A 17,689-nucleotide genomic window follows, 5' to 3' on the forward strand; every position below is an offset into this window, starting at 1 on the left:
ACTAGCTATAAGCAAGAAAGAAAAAAGAACAGTGTCCCATTAACATGGGAGGCATGAAAGTATGGTTTGAAAGCAGCAGTTAAAAGTGTCATATGAAGTAGAGAAGCAGCAGGTAATACATAATATAATAGGCCACTGGATTTTTTTTGATAAAAGAAAATCACAGTTAAACTTTAAAAGTTTTAGTAGAGCATAAAGGGTTAAAATATGAATGAGTAATAAGAATCTAGAGGCAATAGATAGGAATTAGAGGCAATTGCTCAGCTTATATCATATCCATTACTGAATAGGCCTAGAAGCTGTTAAACAGTAGTTCTGAAAGATGAAGTTTATGTTAACTGAAGTTTAAAAGGGCCAAAGTCCAAATAAAACCTAAGCATCCTAAGAACAAGCATATGAAAAGAGCCAAATCGGGAATCAAGAGTTAAATCCCAAGATAGTTGTTGAGTTAGAGCAAAAAAAAGTTATAAGAAGAGCTAGAAAACTCCGATGTTGACTGAGTACTTTTTCACAATGGACTGAAAGTATTTATAGTCCTGATGTAAGAGTTTCCAGGTTCTTAAAGGGCTGATGCTTTCTGCTTTAGGTGGAGGCTTCCAAGCTTAAAGCTTGGAGCTCTAAGCCCATGAGTTAGTATGCAGCTCAATACATATGATCAGATAAGGAAACATGTATGTTTATAAGGAATTTCTCTTTCAGTATCTGTGTTCTCTCACCATTTTTCCCTTTTTAATGAGCCCTAACAATGACTAGAGAAGACTGGTTTTGGTGATGTCCTTAGAGCCTCATTTTGCTTTTAAGATGTATCAGTCTAGGGGCAATGAGGTGGTACAGTGGATAGAGCACCAGGCCTGACTGAAGGCAGGAGGACCTGAGTTCAAATCTGGCCTCAGACACTTAACACTTCCTAGCTGTGTGACCCTGGGCAAATCACTTAACCCCAACTGTCTCAGAAAAAAAAAAAAAAATGTCAGTCTCAATTTATGATATGGTACCTTTATGCCATTTGTTCAAGAAATTAGGAGGCAAAAGAAAGGAGAAAAAATAGAACAGTAGCCAGAAAAGGTAGCAGATTTAAGAAACATTTAAGATAGATCGCCCCATCTTAATATTTCAATGGGGTCAACTTAAATATTGGTAATAGAATAAAGTGAAAAGGATAAATGAAGTTTTCCCCAAATTCATAATAGTCCCAGGGTTATTCTTTGGCATAACGTCGTTGATGTTGGATAACAGATGACTTGCTACTGAAAACTTTTCCACATACACTACATTCATAGGGTTTCTCTCCAGTATGAGTTCTCTGATGGCGGTTAAGATGACTTCTTTGATTGAAGGCTTTCCCACATTCATTGCACTCAAAGGGCTTCTCTTTACTATGAATTTTCTGATGTTGAGTAAGGGATGAGCGATCAAAAAAGGCTTTCCCACATTCATTACATTTAAAGGGAGTCTCTCCAGTATGAGTCCTTTGATGTCGAATAAGGGATGAGAGGCCAAAGAATGCTTTTTCACATTCATTACACTCATAGGGTTTCTCTCCTGTATGTGTTAGCTGATGTCGAGTAAGTATGCTTTTTTGACTAAAGGCTTTCCCACATTCATTACATTCATAGGGACTCTCACCAGTATGAATCCTTTGATGTCGAGTGAGAGATGATCTGTCAAAGAAGGCTTTCCCACAGTCATCACATTCATATGGCTTCTCTCCAGTATGAATTCTCTCATGCACAGCAAGAGATGAACGGTCATAGAAAGCTTTCCTACATTCACTACATTCATAGGGACTTTCTCCTGTGTGGGTCATCTCATGTCTCCGAAGGCTGCTGCTATGGCTGAAGGTTTTCCCACATTCTTTACATTCATAAGGTTTCTCCCCAGTATGAGTTCTCTGATGTCGATTAAGGGAAGAACGATCAAAAAAGGATTTCCTGCACTGATTACATTCATGGCCTCTCTCTTTAGTGTTTATTTTGGTAGGAGTTATTGATATTTGCTTGAAACTTTTCTCATGAGAAAGGGGTTTTTCTTTTGTCTTTCCTTCAAAGTTTTCTCTTTGATTCTCAAATCTGTCCTCAGATACAGAAATCTCTCCTCCAATTCTTTCTGTTAATGTGTCTGGTGATCCTTCTTCTTCAGAAATGTTTTGCTTTGGAACTGATTTCTGGATTTCAGGAATATATTCCCAGCCTGAAACTAAGAGAACATGCAAATGTAATATATGATAAAGACAGAGTATTCTCTCTAGTTGAGATATAGTAATTAAACCAAAAATAATGAGTATTGAGTATTCATGTTATTAGGCAAATCTCCAAACTGCTCATGTAAACTGTGGAAAGTCAAGGAAAAGGAGAGGAGAGGGAAGCAGAGGATAGAATCAGGAAGCCTGGAGATAGGGATAGGTGATTGATTGTCTTTCTGATCAATGTAAACAGAAAATATAAGGAAATCCATTCAGGAATATGGTAACATATTATTGTGGTCATCTTTAAATGAAAGGGAAAATAATGATAGAAATATCAAGGAAAAAATAAGAATTAGAATGGATATGAGAAGATACAATTTGAGTGAATAAGGAAGGGTGGTCTTTGGAAAAGATAAAGAGGAAGAAATCTGGAAGCTGACAACACAAAAAGGAAAAACACGGGAATAACATCTGAGGGAAAAAAGAGACTTTCCTCTATCCTCTTAAGTCATAAAATGTAAAAAACCTTTGCTGATTAGGTCAATTATAATAACAATATCAGCAATCCTTGGAGTAACTAATATCTTCCTTATTGAACATCTGGGTTATTATTTCCACAGAGTCCCATCCATCTGGATCTCATTCACAGGCAGCTGGTAGCACAACCTGCGTTTTAAGACAAGAAGACTTGAGTTCAAATTCAGCCTCAGTCACCTGTGTGATCCTGCCAAATCACCTAATCTGTCTGCCCCAGTTTTTTCAACTGTAAAACTGTAAAAAAAAACCAACCAAACAAAAAAAAAAACTGAAAGTACTTCCTTCACCAGGTAAACATCAAACAAAATATCTGTAGAAAAGTGCTTGGCACAGTGCCTGACACATAGTAGGTACCATATAAATAATTATTTTCCTTCCCTTTCCTCCTTTAACTTACCTAGAGAAGTATTTCTTGGAACTGTTTTTTCTTCAGTTCCTTGTAAATCAAATATCCAAGGCTCTTCCCCTTGCTCCAATTGGAAAATCACATCAGGTTTAGAAATGGGAAGCCCTGTTTAGAGAGAAGGGAATGGAACAAAACAGTTTGAATCTGTCCCTAGAGTCAGTCCTATGTCCATTTTTCTACAAGGAAAGACACGGGAAAATATAGGCTTATATAACATGAGAATTTGAAGGAGCTGTCCCATTTAGTCCATGTTGCCTACCTCAGAACATGATAGGACAGAGGACACGGCCTTGCCCAATTCCATTCTTACCTGGTATTTTATTATTCTCCCTTTTTAAGCACAATTCCTCCTTTAGAAGCACACACTTTCTTTAGTGTAGCTTTTTTTGCCCCAAACCTTGGTGACACAGCTTTTTGTAAAATGCCTTTCTCTCTTCTTCCCTCCTATTTGGTTCTGAGAATAGGAAGCCCCTTTTTATTTAGGGTCCAGATTTCCCCATAAACTGCAAGTAGGAACAGATACTTTAGCTACTTTTATTTTTTCCCCACATCTCTGGTCTAAGAAAATCTAGTTTTTTCTACTCTATTATCTCATCATAGACTATTACAGAGGTTCTATAACTTCCCTCCAAGGTCCCTTGGATATTATTTGTCGCATTTTGTCTGTCCAGTTCACATCTGAGGTATCTGAAAGAGTTCTTGATGTCTGTAATATGTCATTTCACCTGTCTCTTCCCAGGTCTGATCACTTGCTAGTTTTTCTAAATTTGTGTGCTTTTTCTGCACTTTATTACTTAGTTGTTCCAGTTGTATCCAACTCTTTATGGTCCCATTTGGGATTTTCTTGGCAAAGAAAAGCCACTTTTTGGGCAACTTTAGTGGCTGATAATTTTCTTCTCCAACTCATTTTACAGATAAGGAAACAGAGGCAAACAGGGTCAAAGATTTGCCCAGTTTTACACAGCTCATAAGTGAGGCCAGATTAGAGTTTAGGTTTTCCTGACTGCAGGCCTAGTGCTCTATCCACTGAACCTCCTAGATGCCCTTTTCTACCATATAGGGTATCCTAATCCTCCTGTTTTCATTCTTGAAACACTCAAAATTTTTAGCATCCTTCTCTCCAAGAACCTATTCTTTACCTAGTTTTTGTGCACACAGTAGGACCTGTCACCTTCACAGATAACAGTCATATAGTTCAAAACATTTCCTATAAACATCTATTAACACTTCTCCACTAAAGACTTTTCATGCTTCTTTCATCAAAGTACAGAGCTAATCCTGAGTTCTCAAGGTCTAGGCCAATAGAGCAGAGACTGACAGGCTTTGTATCCAGATGGAAAAGGTTTCAAAAAGGGGCCTGTTGGCAGAATCAGCAGCTGTAGTCAAGGATCAGGCTAGCTAAGTTTGGAGAGCCTCTTCATTAATTTGTTGACTAACGACTGAATTTGTTGCTTATAGAGACTCATGAATAAGGTATACAAATCTCTAGAAGGCTTGTGATCTGGGTGTCCTACAGTACTTTCCCACATCAACACTTTCACTAATCCTCAAAGTATTTAAAAAAAAAAAAGTAACTCTCACACATTCTTACCCTTAAGATCTACAGTCCTTGTAAAACAGAACTTAATCTACATACTATCTTCCTCATATTCTGGATACAGATTAAGATTAGCCCTGCAATAGAGTCAGCAGGCCTCCTTAAATTGCATTGACTGTTTTGATATCTCCAGGGCCTTACTTAATTAATGAATGTTTACTTCCATTTAATGAAGAGCATTTTCTTAATAGAGGGCAGACTCTGAATCATGGGAGGAAGACTTACCCAGTGAAATGAGGTTTCTGTAGTTCTCCAGCATTACATCCCTGTAGAGGTCCCTCTGGACAGGGTTCAGTTGCTGCCATTCTTCTTGGGTGAAGTTCACTGCTACATCCTTGAATGTAACTGATTCCTAGAACAAAAAAATTGTGGTTCACTGGGAAACCCCTCATTCCTAAGGGAGTCAATTAAAGGCATTTATATAGTTTAGACACATGGGTGGTTCTGAGGAAGATAAGGGACAAGTCCTGTGAAGTGTGGAATAAGATAAAGGCGTGTGACCCACAGCAAACAACATCCTGTCTCTGAGTCATTGTGCCCATCACTGGGATTCACTAACGGGGGGCACCTCAACAGGGAATGCTTCTTACAGTGGTCCCAATTTCCAAGACAAGAATACCGGGGACACTGATCCCCAGATGGGCCACAGCCTTGATAGAAAAGATCCCTGATGAGGGAAGGAAAAGTATATATATTCTGGAAAATGGGGCTGAATTTCAACAGATAAAGTCCAAGTCACCTGGGACCTGGCTGTCAGGAACATGGGAGCCATTTCTCCTCCTCCTTCTTCTTCTTGATTACCCTCTTAAATAAAGGCAGTCTTGAGAATGCAGGGCTGGGGAAAAAAAAAGATGACATGAGGGAGTGTGGTTTTATCTTTTTACTCCTAAGCTCACCAAGCCAGAAACCTCAGGTGAATGGGACTTTATCACCTTTTCCACACTCTCTAAAGATGGAGGCCAGAATGAGCACACGTGTGGCTGTCTTGCCCAATCTCAACATCAGAGAAAAGGGTAAATAAAGAATATTAATATTTGGGACTTTGACTCTGTGTCAATGTACTATAGGGGAAAAAGCCCTGTTTCTGAATCAGGACAGATAGCTATGTGATTTTTAACAAGATTCAACTTTTTCTACCATTTTCAAGGGAAAATATTTCCCACTCTCTTCCCTATTTCACATGACAAATAAAGAATAAATGTTTCGACTTCCCCAGCTGCCATGGACAAATTATGAGAAAACTTCTTATAAGTTTTTATTACCCTATTAGAGTACTCTTTGGCCAGTCAGCCACTTCCAAATCTATATAATTCTTTTTTTTTTAATTAAATAACTTTTTATTGACAGAACCTATGCCAGGGTAATTTTTTACAACATTATCCCTTGCACTCACTTCTGCTCCGCAAATCTATATAACTCTATCATTATCTAGCCCAGGGCTTCTTAAACTTTTTCTACTTGCAATCCTTTTTCAGCCAAGAAAATTTTGCATATATAAAAGGTACATTTACTGATAATAAATCATAATTTCACAACGAATTCAGTTATGAGAACCCCTTATGAGGTCGCAAACCACAGTTTGAGAAGCCTGGATCTTGCCTACATTTCTCCATCTTCTACAAGCTCATCATGAGAGATTTTGTTAAATGCTTTACAACAATTTCAGCATACAAAATAGCTTTATAATTCCCCTGTTCAAGCATTCTTTTTGGTAGGGTGAAAAATAGAATTATACACCTGTAACTTCTGTATGAAAAATGACTGGTACTAAAAACATTCCAGTAATTCAAGTGACTTGTCCATAGTCACACAGCTAGAATGTGTCAGAAATCATATTTGAATCTAGGCTTTCCTATGAATGGTCACATCCACCATGATATGCTGGCTCAGATATTCCATATGAAAAGGAAAGCTGGCATGAACTGCTGTAGCCATGCTAGGTTTCAGTGATCCCTGTTTCCCTTTCTAATTGTTCTCATGTAATCCTCTTAATAATACATTCTAGAGCTTTTTGGGTCAGGAATCAAAATTAACTTCCCTGTGCCACATTTTGCAAAATCCATCCTTTCCCCTTTTTTGAAAATTGAAACATTTGCTCTTCTCCATGATCTTCCAAAGCTCTACAACACTGACAATCAATTGATTTGGATTTTTATTCCCTTTGAACCAGTTTTTTATTGGGTTCCCAGTTCAAAAAGTGTCTTCCTTGGAAGAAAAATGGGAAAAAGTAAGAGTAGAGTAGTCCAAGTTTATCACTGTTGTCTGTTATCTGTAATTCTATTCTTCCTGAACAAAGAGGTTCTTCCCTTCTTTGATCTTCATTTTGCCTCCAACATTACTGAGGGAAAAAATCCTTTGTGTAGTTCTTAACTTTTTTAGTTGTCCTTATCTCATTCTGGCTCTTATGTCTTTTAAAAATCTGACTTGAGGGACTAATTTCCATATATGGCTCTTCTGGCAGCTTTCTTTCTTTCTTTCTTTCTTAACTAATCAAGATCATTTTCTTTTCCCATTTTCTGAATTTCATTGATCTCTAGGTTTGTTGGTTTGTTTTTTAAGATCTCTAAACATGTATAGTACATTGCCTTTTTCTGAAAACTTCCATGCTCCACACTTATCTGGCCAGATCCTTGCAGGTCAATACTCTGAATTTTCCTGCCTCTAACATCAGAGACAGGAAACCTCTCAGACGCATCTCAGTAAGAACTTGCTGACTTCAGAAAATCATAGACTCAGAAGGGTCTTAATGGCAATCAAGTCCAACCTATACCCAAAAAGTTACCTATATAACATATGAAATAAATGGACTTCCTTTAAAACTAATGGCTTTGTAAGTAACATTGAACTGCCATGGTATGGCGGTTATGAAGGAGCCATTTATCCCACATGTGAACCAGAAGTTGTACCAGCTTGGGGGAACTGGATGTTGTGCTGAATGTTGATACTGGGATCATCATTGATTCTCCAGGTTTGGTCCTAAAGACTATGATAGCCAAGGACTAGTAAGTACAACTACATTTCTGCCTTTCCACTTCATTTGAAACTTGCTGATATCCTTTACTAGAAGGTTTTTGGTGTTTCTTTGAATTTAAGCCTTCAAATTATCAATTAATCAATCAACAAGCATTTATTAAGTACCAAAAAACAATGGAGATACACAATTTAAAAAAAAAATGAAACCATTCCTAAACCCAAAGTATTTATATTCTAATTGGGGGGGGGGGGAGAGACAAGATTTACACATATAAACAAAATACGTACAGAGTAGTTAAGGTCATTTTGAAAGATTAACCCGAGCAGCTATAACAACAACAACAACAACAAAAATGTAGAAATGATCAGATACAGGACATGGCATCCAAGTTGAGATTTAAAAAACTCTCCAAGGGATTCTAAAAGACTCGGGTAAAGAGTCAATTTATTCTAAGCATGATAGACTGTCAAAGGCAGAGACAGGAGAAAAAAATGTCATGTTTGTAGTGCCTGGCACATAACAGGTATTCATTTAATAAATGTTTGTTGAGGGCAGCAGAAGGACAAAGCACCAGCCCTGAAGTCAGGAGTGATAAGATTAGTGGTGATGAGTTTAGTGGCAGTCAGAGAGTTGTTAAAATCCCTTTTTAGTCAGCACAAATTCTTTTTTTTTTTTTTAATAACTTTTTATTGACAGAACCCATGCCAGGGTAATTTTTTACAACATTATCCCTTGCACTCACTTCTGTTCTGACTTTCCCCCTCCTTCCTTCCACCCCCTCTCCCTGATGGCAAACAGTCCTATACATGTTAAATAGGTTACAGTATATCCTAGCATACAATATATGTGTGCAGAACGAACAGTTCTCTTGTTGCTCAGGGAGAATTGGATTCAGAAGGTAAAAAATAATGCAAACAGTTTACATTTATTTCCCAGTGTTCTTTCTTTGGGTGTAATTGCTTCTGTCCATCACTGATCAATTGAAATTGAGTTAGATCTTCTCTTTGTTGAAGAAATCCACTTCCATCAGAATACATCCTCATACAGTATCGTTGTTGAGGTATATAATGATCTCCTAGTTCTGCTCATTTCACTTAGCAGGCACAAGTTCTTCATGAAAGAATTCATGAAACCCGAAATATTAATTGGTAAAAATGGAAGCTTACTGTTGGATAGGAAGCTAGTTTTGCTAAGAGACTGACTTCTTTAGTGGCAAAGTCCTATTAGGGAAATGGAGGTTGATACTGAGAAGAGAAAACCTTTTTAGCTGGCAGGTCCTAGGAGCAGAGCAAGCTGCTTTGGACCTTCTGCAAAGAGTGAGTTCAGAAATTGCCCTTTAAAAAAGAATCTTTGAGGCTCAGATTTCAGGTTGAAAAGGAAGACAAAGTTCCCAGGCCTAGATGTTTATCTATACTGGGCCCAGATCTCAGATTGGAATTCAAAGGGTCTGGCATCCTCAAAAGATAAAAAGGATGCTTTTGGACCAAGATTTCTAATTGAATAACTATACTTAACTTAACCAGAGGGATATGCCTTCCCCAGGAGGGCCTGAGATCAAAGAGGAACACAGTATCAGAGTGATAATTTTAAAGGGAACACAGTTTCCCTCCCCCTTCAGGAGAACCTGAGTTCAAATCTGATCTCAGACACATAACATTTCCTAGCTGTGTGACTCTAGGCAAGTCACTTAACCCCAAATGCCTCAGCCAAACAAACAAATAAATGTTTGTTGGCTGACTAAAGATCAGTTTGGCTGGACTTCAGAGCACAAGAAAGGGAGCTAAATATAATGAGGTTGGAAAAGTAAGCTGAGGCTAATTTGTGAAAGACATTAAATATCAATCAGAGGGAAAGAAGTGATAGATCAGACCTGTGTTTTAAGAAATATCACTGTGGCAACTGTGTGGTTAATGGATAGGAAATGGGAGAAATTTAAGAGAAGAAAATCAATTAGGAAGCCATTGTCAAATCTGGACAAGAGATGATGAGGTCCTGAATTAGGGTATGGTCATTTGAATGGAGAGAAGGATCCAAATGCTACAGATGTTATGGACATTGAAAATAAGATCTGGTAACTGGTTGGATACTGGGACAAGGGAAAATCAAGGACAACTCTGAAGTTGCAAATCTGGGTGATTCCAAGATAATGCTGTCCTCGATATAAACAGTGAACTTAAGAGCTCTCTTGTATGTGCCACAAATAGGATTGTTTCCCAAGGTTCTGCCTTCAGTCTTTTTATATTGCCATCAGCTAAAGATATCTCATCTGTTTCCAATGTCATCTATTCAACTATTACCTCTATAAAGAATGCCATTCAAATTTATTATATCCAATTCTGCCCTCTTTTCTTAGTAGCAGTCCTCCCCAACCAACTCTGTGACTTGGTTATGTCTTCCTCCACAATAGTAAGCCTTCTTCCTCCATTCCCCCATCAAAAGCCTAGCGTTCCAGTGAAAAAAGTTGAGAATTAGGAGTGTTGATTGGGGAGTCATCAACATAGAAACCATAATTAAAGCCATTTACAATGGATGTTCTTACCATAAACAACTATAGAAAGCGAAGCTCTGAAGGCTGAAGGCAGAGCCTTACTGAATACTGACAGTGGGGGAGAGTAACAGAAGGCAGAGTAGGAAACTTTAGAGAGGGATGAAGGAAGAAAGAACCAGGAAAGTCAGTGTCATAGAAACCAGGAGAAGAGTTTCAAAGACTAGTAAGTAGTCAATCCATCAATGAAGAAATAGGCATTGAAATACAAGAAAGTATAAAATACAAGTCCTTGTTCTCCTGGAGTTTAGAATCTATTTAGAGATATGAACTGAGGACAATAATGACAATCATGATAAAAGTTAAAATGATGAGAACAATCAATAGTATGTCTCCTCCTTTTCTTTTTCTGCTGCCACTCCAACACAGATTCCCTTTCCTCCCCCTTTCAGGGAATATAAAGTCATATTTTCAGGTGGGAAGATGAAGAAAAAGAGGTGACATTTGAAGAGCAAGAGGGCAAGAAGCTTCAACTTCATGCCATTTAAAGATTAATAAGAGGAAGACAACTCAATGAGCTAACATCCTGGTTTTTAAAAAAGGGAAGAGTATGGAATCCAGAAACTATAGGTTGGTGGTTTCACTTCAATTCCTACAAAAATTAAATTCTTTTTAAACTAAAAGACTGGTAAAATGTAAAATTTAGGCAATTCTTATTCATCGAACTGAAATCTATCACTCTGTTATTAATTCCACAGACATTTATTAAATGAATATGGTCAATACACCAAAGAACCAAAGCCAAAAACAAGACAATTGTTACCTGCAAGGAGCTTACATTCTCCTACAGAATACACAACTACATAAAAATAGTATGATTTCAGAAAGATGGTAAAATGAACAACGAGAGAAGAAAAAAAAAAGCTTCATAAGGGAAAAGGCGGCTTCATCGTGGATAATTTGAGCTGAGGTCTGAAGGAAGGCTTTTGAAAAGAAATATATCCACACAAAATCCGGAATCTGAGTTCAAAGACCATCTTGTCAAATGCATTTCTGAATTAAGACTTTTCTCTATACTATATATCCAAACATAGCCATCTCTGAAGATTTTCAGTGAGCGGGAGCTCATTCATTCCCAAGGAATTTATTTTACTTTTGGTTCATTTTAATTATTATGAGCTTTATTGTACTCTTTTGCAACTTCTACCTTATCTTTATCAAAGGAGATAAAACTTATAAAGCACTTGACAGTGACTGGCACCGCAGGCACTTAATGTTTCTCCCTCACTAATCCTGTTTCAATATGATAATCCTTCCCTCTTCCAACACAAATATCTCTTATCCTCCAACAAATCTCCTTGTGTCCCGTTAAGCCTTCTGGCTAGAAGCTCCCCAGCTTATCAATGTTTTCCTAGAATGGGACGTCCACAACTGAACAGAATGCTCCAGATGTGGGCCAAGCAGGGCAGAGGACCCCTTATCGCAGCAGGCGTCATTTCTCGGTGCTCTCCCCACCAATGACAACCCAAGAGTAGCCGCTGGGCTGCGTCTCAGACTGCTGATCCGTACAGAATTCACAGATCACTGACTGAATGCGCTGGGTGGATGTGTAAGCTGGGAAAGTGAGAAATACTGAGATTCTCCCCGGGTGTAAGATCACACTGACCACACAACCCCGAGGAGAACGAAAGCTCCTGGGGGGGGGGGGGCCCGTTTCTTTTTTCACCTCTGTATCCCCAATGCCTAAAAGGCGTCTGATGACCCGGGGAAGAAGCCAAGCACTTATCCAACCCCTGTTCCGTACCAGGCGCCGTATGAAGGCTTTACAAACATCTCATTTAACATAAAATGCGTTCCGAAAGCAGGCACAGGGGCTGTGCAGACACCTCTCCGACAAGGACTCCTGGGCACAAGCCCGCAGGCTTGCCCCTGCAGGGGTCGGGGGCGTTGCTTGTGGCAGGCGGGCCGGTCTGTCCGGGCGCTTCCCACCCTGCCCCCTGGCTGGAGTGAGCGGTAAGGCAGAATCACCCCCGCCCGCCGGAGTTAAGAGCGATAAAACTCAGAATAGAAGGGGATGAGTGGGGGTAATTGGGGCAGTTAGGCCAGCCGGGCAGGGGCGGTGATGAGGTCGGGACTGGGGTGAAACGGGGGAACTGGGAAGAGGGGGAAGCCACTAAATCTTTATTCATCGGTTTCTTGGGCAATTCTACGTGTTTCATTGGTCCAAGGAGCGCGGGGGCAGGGGACTCAGAGGCGAGGGGCAGGAGCCCCTGCGGACGCTGCTGACCCTCCCGGCTCTAGGCGCGGGCTCCCGCATTCAGGAAGCGCTAAATAACTGCCTGCGCATGGGCAGCCTGGAGCCCAGAAGGGTGCGGAGATACCCAGACCCACACTGGAACCTGCACGCACGACGCCACCCACGGTGACCCGCGAAAGGACAAGAACACGTACGAGGGTGGGCACGAGAGAAGTCGTAACTGCTGCCTGGGAGGAGAGAGGGCAAGCCCGGCCCCCAGCTGCTACACCTTCCACCCCGTTCCCAGCCTTAAGGCTCCGCGCCCCCGGCTTCCCGCAGGCCTCTCGAGACACAATCTCAATCTCCCCACCTATGCAAGCGCGCGCCGACGGAGCGGCCTTTACCTCTAGACCTAGGATGGTCCAAAGTCCTACACTTCGGGTCCAACACGCTATCACGCCTGCGCACCCGTTACCACTTCAAGCCGCCCCAAATTCCACTCTCGGACTACATTTCCCAGAGGGCTCCGCCCCAGTCCGTCCTGAAGATGGATTCTGGGAAATCGAGTCTGAATGGGAGGCCATGTAGCTCCACGAGTTCTGGGAAATGTAGTCTCTATTTCTGTCAAGGCCTTTGCATTACCTTGAGGATGAAGCAGCTGGGCGTGGAAGGTTGTTAGTGAGAGATCATTTCTAAGAATGGTGCCTTAGCCTGACAAGTCACAGAAACTCAGCCACAGAAGTCGCAGCAATATCTTAACATTTTCAAGTACATTCTTCTGTAATGGACATCTTTTCATTGGTATGCGACCTAAAGTCAACCACTGGAAATGGAACAACTCTAAAGTGTAATTAGATTTCACAGATTCAAATGTATAGGGGCTGCATTTCAGAACTTGAATTATTCAGCTTACTCCTATTTTCCCTATTAACAAAGCATCACTAGCCCATTTAAAGAATTTTTCCCATTCAAATATATATGTCAAGTCTAAGCATTTACATGCCATGCATTGTACTAAGAGCAGATGATACAAAGTCAAAGATACTGTCTCTATGAACTCACTATAGTCAAGGAGGAGACAATATGCAAAATACTATGTATAAATAAGATATTTATAGGATAACTTGGATATAAGAATACTACATTTAGGGACTCTAAGGAAAGACTTTGTACAAAAACTGGAATTTGAGCTAAGACTTAAAGGAAGCCAGGAAAGTTGGAAGTTGGGGACCAGGACTGAGCATTCTAGGCAAAAGGGATGGGAAAATTTTTCCAGGGAAAATGCCTGAGAAAAAGTCAGTGTGACAGGACTGTGAGAGCACATGGAGAATAAAGCTTACAAAGACTGGAAATTGGCCCTACTTTACAGGGCCTTAAATAGAGGATTGTATATTTGGTCCTGAAAGTAGAAGAGAACAACAGGAGTTTACTGAATAAAGAGAGGTGGCACTTGGATAGCTAAGTGGAGGACAGCCTGGAGGGGGAAGAACCTTCAGGCAGGACAGCAGGCTCCTGTAATTGCCCAGATACTGGGGGATGAGTCTGTTTTGTTCTCAAAGACCTTCACAAGCCAGCATTTTCTTACCTTTCCATTCTTCCTACTCCCCAAAACACACTGATTCAGTGATAACTGACATAAACAAGACACTCCATCTCTCAGCGCAAGGCATTTTCTCTGACTCTTCTCCATATCTAAAATGCTCTTCCTCCTATGTTGACTATTGACCTTCCTGGCTTCCTTTAAGTCTCAACTAAAATTTCATCTTTTATTAGAAGCCTTCTCTAAGCCCTCTTAAAGAGGTCTTAAAGACCTCTGCTTTCTTCAGGCAGCTATCTCCTACTTATCCTGCACACAGCTTACTTTGTATATATTTGTTTGCATACAGTCTGCCCCATAACATTATATTTGAGGGCAGGGACTGCCTTTTACCTCTTTTTGTATCCAGAATTTTTAGCACAATGCCTGGCACATGGTAGCTGCTTAACAAAGATTGATAAGATTGAATGATTGACTAGAGTTGTGGCAGTGACAATAGAAAATGGGAGCATATACATACAAGAGATGTTTCTTTTCCAAGATCAAGCTGATAGAACTTAATATAGGGGGTAGGAATATAGGGGGTAGGAAGGTATGAGGAGTCCAGATAGGGTAATATTTTAATAAATTTTATTTTGTTTTTACAAAGAATTTTTTTAAAAACTTAAAATTCAACACTTAAGTATGCACATATGACCTGATCTTTTTTTTTTTTTTTAATAGTCCTCTTAGTAGGAATTTTTTGTTTTTAGTTCTTGGAACAGTCAAAATTTAACATGACATTACTACTAGAGCAGCTAAGTTGTACAGTGGATAGAGTGGTGAGTTGAAGTCAGGAAGATCTGAATTCAAATCAGCCTCAGACACTAGCTGTGTGACTTGGGCAAGTCACTTAACCCTGTTTGCCTAACTTTCCTCATCTGTAAAATAGGCTAGCTAAGGAAATAACAAATCATTCCAGTATCTTTGCCAAGAAAACCCCAAAAGTGTCACAAAGAATCAGCCACAACTAAAACAACTAAACAACTTTTGAGTTCTTGGAACTATTATAGTTAAAACCTCAAGGTTTGTTTGTTTGTTGTTGTTCTTTTAATGACATTACCATCCTGTCTAAAGTACTATAATAATTTCAAAGGGTTTTTAAGATTTCTGCAGTACAATTAAGTATGTCAAACGACCTGTTCATGTTTGATTCCACACAATTGCCTCATGGTGTGGTAGGCGGGTAGACTGAGGATCTTTCATCTATCTCACTTCCTCCTATCTGCAGCAATCCCATAGGTTTGCTTTGTAGTAGCACCTGTCCATTTTACATTGTCTGGGCCTTTACATAGTGATGTAATTACTTTGTAAGATCTTGAGTCCCTTTGGGGATAGATCTACATTCTAGATTCTTTATAAGAAATAAAGTACATTGCAGTTCATTTAGTTTGCCAAAGCAACACTGAACTTGATACTATTCTAGATTCTGATTTGTTTTTCTCAGTGCCAAGATTAATATCAAATTAAAGATAAAATAGCAAAAAATTAAACTGCAGTCCTATTTCCACTCAAATGGTGACTTAAAACACTGCAAACAGATATAGAAATAAAAACATTTCATAAAATTTTAACTATCACAAAATCACGTATTCTTAAAAGTTCAAAAGCAACTTAAAAGTCATCTAGTTTAACTTTGTGCCAATCCATGAATCCCTTCCCCTACATCCCCAATTGGGTTATCCATGCTCAGCTACTCTACTAGCTCAGACTCCATCACCACAACTGGTCACAGCTCTGATAAAATCGCTGATACTCACTTCCCTCAAGCTCAGCCTTACATGTCTCAGGCAGCAGGAATGCCAAATATCTTATCCACTTCCCTTATAGGAGTTGTCCAACTTACTTGCCAATTAAGCTACCATTTGATATACAGGACACTAGGCAGGGTCCACCAAGGAGGAAAAGGAAATAATAATGAGGAAGCAGAGGTAGAAGGGGGAGGAGATGGCGTGTTCTTCCTCACAGATGGAAGATGGAGGATCTATCCACATCTCTGGCATGGCTGCTAAAGAGAACAGCAATCAAAAGTGTGCATGATCCTACTATAGGAAGACTAGAATATGGCCTGGAAAGGCCAAAAGTTGACAAATGCTAAAAGTGGAAAAATGATACGGAAAATTACTACTGTATTAGCATCTTTCAAAAGCAGACTAATCTGTAAAATGAGGAAAGGTGGAAGTGGAAGAAAAGAATTGCATTGGGGTTAAAAGTAGGAGGAATGTGCCTAGTTCTTATAAACATGTTAAATGACTAGTGGATATTTCTTGGGAATTCTCTCTTTATCCCATGCATCCATCTCTTCCTGCTCTCATAGGAAGATCACATCAGGTTTAGAAATGGGAAACACAGTTGGTAGGTCTGGCTGAAGTGGAGAATTCATGAAAAAAAGTAAGAAACAGATTGGTTCAACAAGATAGGGCCAAATTGTGGGAAGCTTCGAATGTTAGGTCAAGGAAGCTGGATTTGATGCTTAGTGACTGTAAAGTTGTTGGCTAACAGAAGGGCATCAAAGGCAAAGTTAATGGGCTTACACCTAATGTGAAAATTAACAGCTTTTTTTTTTTTTTTTAAATATCTGGAACTCCCACAAGAGATAGAGGGCAACATTACATTCACTACTGGGCTATAAATTATTTAATTCCATTGGAGAATATATTCTAATTCATATTCCACTCAGTTCTCAAGGTTGAGTTTTCTCCTTTCTCTCTATTTCCAGGATCAAATATAAATCTTCTGGTGTGTAAAACGCTACACAAAGCCTAAGTAGGTAGTGCAGTGGATAGAGCACCAGCCCTGGAATCAGAAAGACCTGAGTTCAAATCTTGCCTCAGACACTTAACACTTCTTAGATGTGACCCTGAGCAAGTCACTCAACTCCAATTGGCTCAGCTAGCTAGCTAGCTAAATAAATAAATATAAAATAAAATAAAACACTACCCAACCCAGCCCCTACTTACTATGCTAGTCTTCCCGCACTTTACTCCCCTGGATGCAACAGCTATACTGTCCTACCAGCTCTCTCCTGCCTTGGGTCTTTACAATGGCTGCTTCCATGCTTGGAATGCTTTACCCTCCATTTCACCCCCACCTCCTTATTCCCTGGATTCTTTCAAGCCTGTTCCTATCTTCAGGAGGCCTTTCCTGGACCTCCCAGTTTCTGATACATTCTCCACTTCTATCTGACCCATATTATCTTGCATGTACCTATAATGCCTCTTTCAGAATTAAGCTCCCAGAGGGCAAGGGCTTTTTTTGCCTTTCTTGGCATTTTCAGGATTTAGCTCAGTGTCTAGAACACAGATGCTTGCTGACTGATTCAGCCTTATATGAGATGTCAAGCTGGCCCCAGACCACCCAACCTTAGAATCAAGCTGTTATTCATTAAGAAAACATGACCTACCTGGACATCGTGCCAAGGAAGGTGTATGCTTTAGGAAGAGAAGAAGACCTTAAGTTTCCTCTTGAGTATCTGTGTCCCTCTCAGAATGAGGCCCAACAAGGCCAAGAAGATTCAGTTTTTGGAAAAGTTTTCAGTTCATTTTGTACTTAGTATTTGACACCAGGTTCATGATATGCTACCCACAGGCCACTTGCTCTTTTGCTTGGCAGAGAAAGGGAGAAAAGTTAAATCAAAAATAGTACTAAGTTTAAATAATAGGTTTATTTAAAATATGGGAGATTGACCCTAAT

The 17,689-nt window shown here is 39.7% G+C and overlaps 1 protein-coding gene across 3 annotated transcripts; it reads right to left on the bottom strand.

Moving 5' to 3' along the window:
• Positions 1 to 976: 976 nt before the first annotated feature.
• Positions 977 to 17,487, bottom strand: LOC105749079 (zinc finger protein 2-like). 3 transcript variants are annotated; one of them, XM_031950974.1, is made up of 5 exons: positions 17,400 to 17,487; positions 5,465 to 5,560; positions 4,951 to 5,077; positions 3,120 to 3,233; positions 977 to 2,196 (listed from the first exon to the last, which is right to left on the bottom strand). In XM_031950974.1, the coding sequence occupies exons 2-5, from the start codon at positions 5,495 to 5,497 to the stop codon at positions 1,199 to 1,201; spliced, it is 1,272 nt and encodes a 423-aa protein (XP_031806834.1). In that variant the 5' UTR covers positions 5,498 to 5,560; positions 17,400 to 17,487; the 3' UTR covers positions 977 to 1,198. The 3 variants fall into 3 exon arrangements, with proteins under 3 accessions (XP_031806834.1, XP_012395537.1, XP_031806835.1); XM_012540083.3 differs by lacking the exon at positions 17,400 to 17,487 and adding an exon at positions 12,825 to 13,724; XM_031950975.1 differs by lacking the exons at positions 5,465 to 5,560; positions 17,400 to 17,487 and adding an exon at positions 12,825 to 13,724.
• Between the last annotated feature and the right edge of the window lie 202 nt (positions 17,488 to 17,689).

This window comes from Sarcophilus harrisii, chromosome 2 (assembly GCF_902635505.1).
Source record: "Sarcophilus harrisii chromosome 2, mSarHar1.11, whole genome shotgun sequence".
In the NCBI taxonomy this organism is placed as follows: domain Eukaryota; kingdom Metazoa; phylum Chordata; class Mammalia; order Dasyuromorphia; family Dasyuridae; genus Sarcophilus; species Sarcophilus harrisii.

What these genes read in the sequence shown, in the direction of transcription:
- LOC105749079 (XM_031950974.1), bottom strand. Translation starts at nt 5,497, where the DNA reads ATGGCTCCCATGTTCCTGACAGCCAGGTCCCAG. An exon ending in TCCTGACAGCCAGGTCCCAG is followed by an intron (nt 5,078 to 5,464) that starts GTGACTTGGACT and finishes TTTTTGTTCTAG; the next exon opens with GAATCAGTTACATTCAAGGA. An exon ending in CAGAAACCTCATTTCACTGG is followed by an intron (nt 3,234 to 4,950) that starts GTAAGTCTTCCT and finishes CTCTCTAAACAG; the next exon opens with GGCTTCCCATTTCTAAACCT.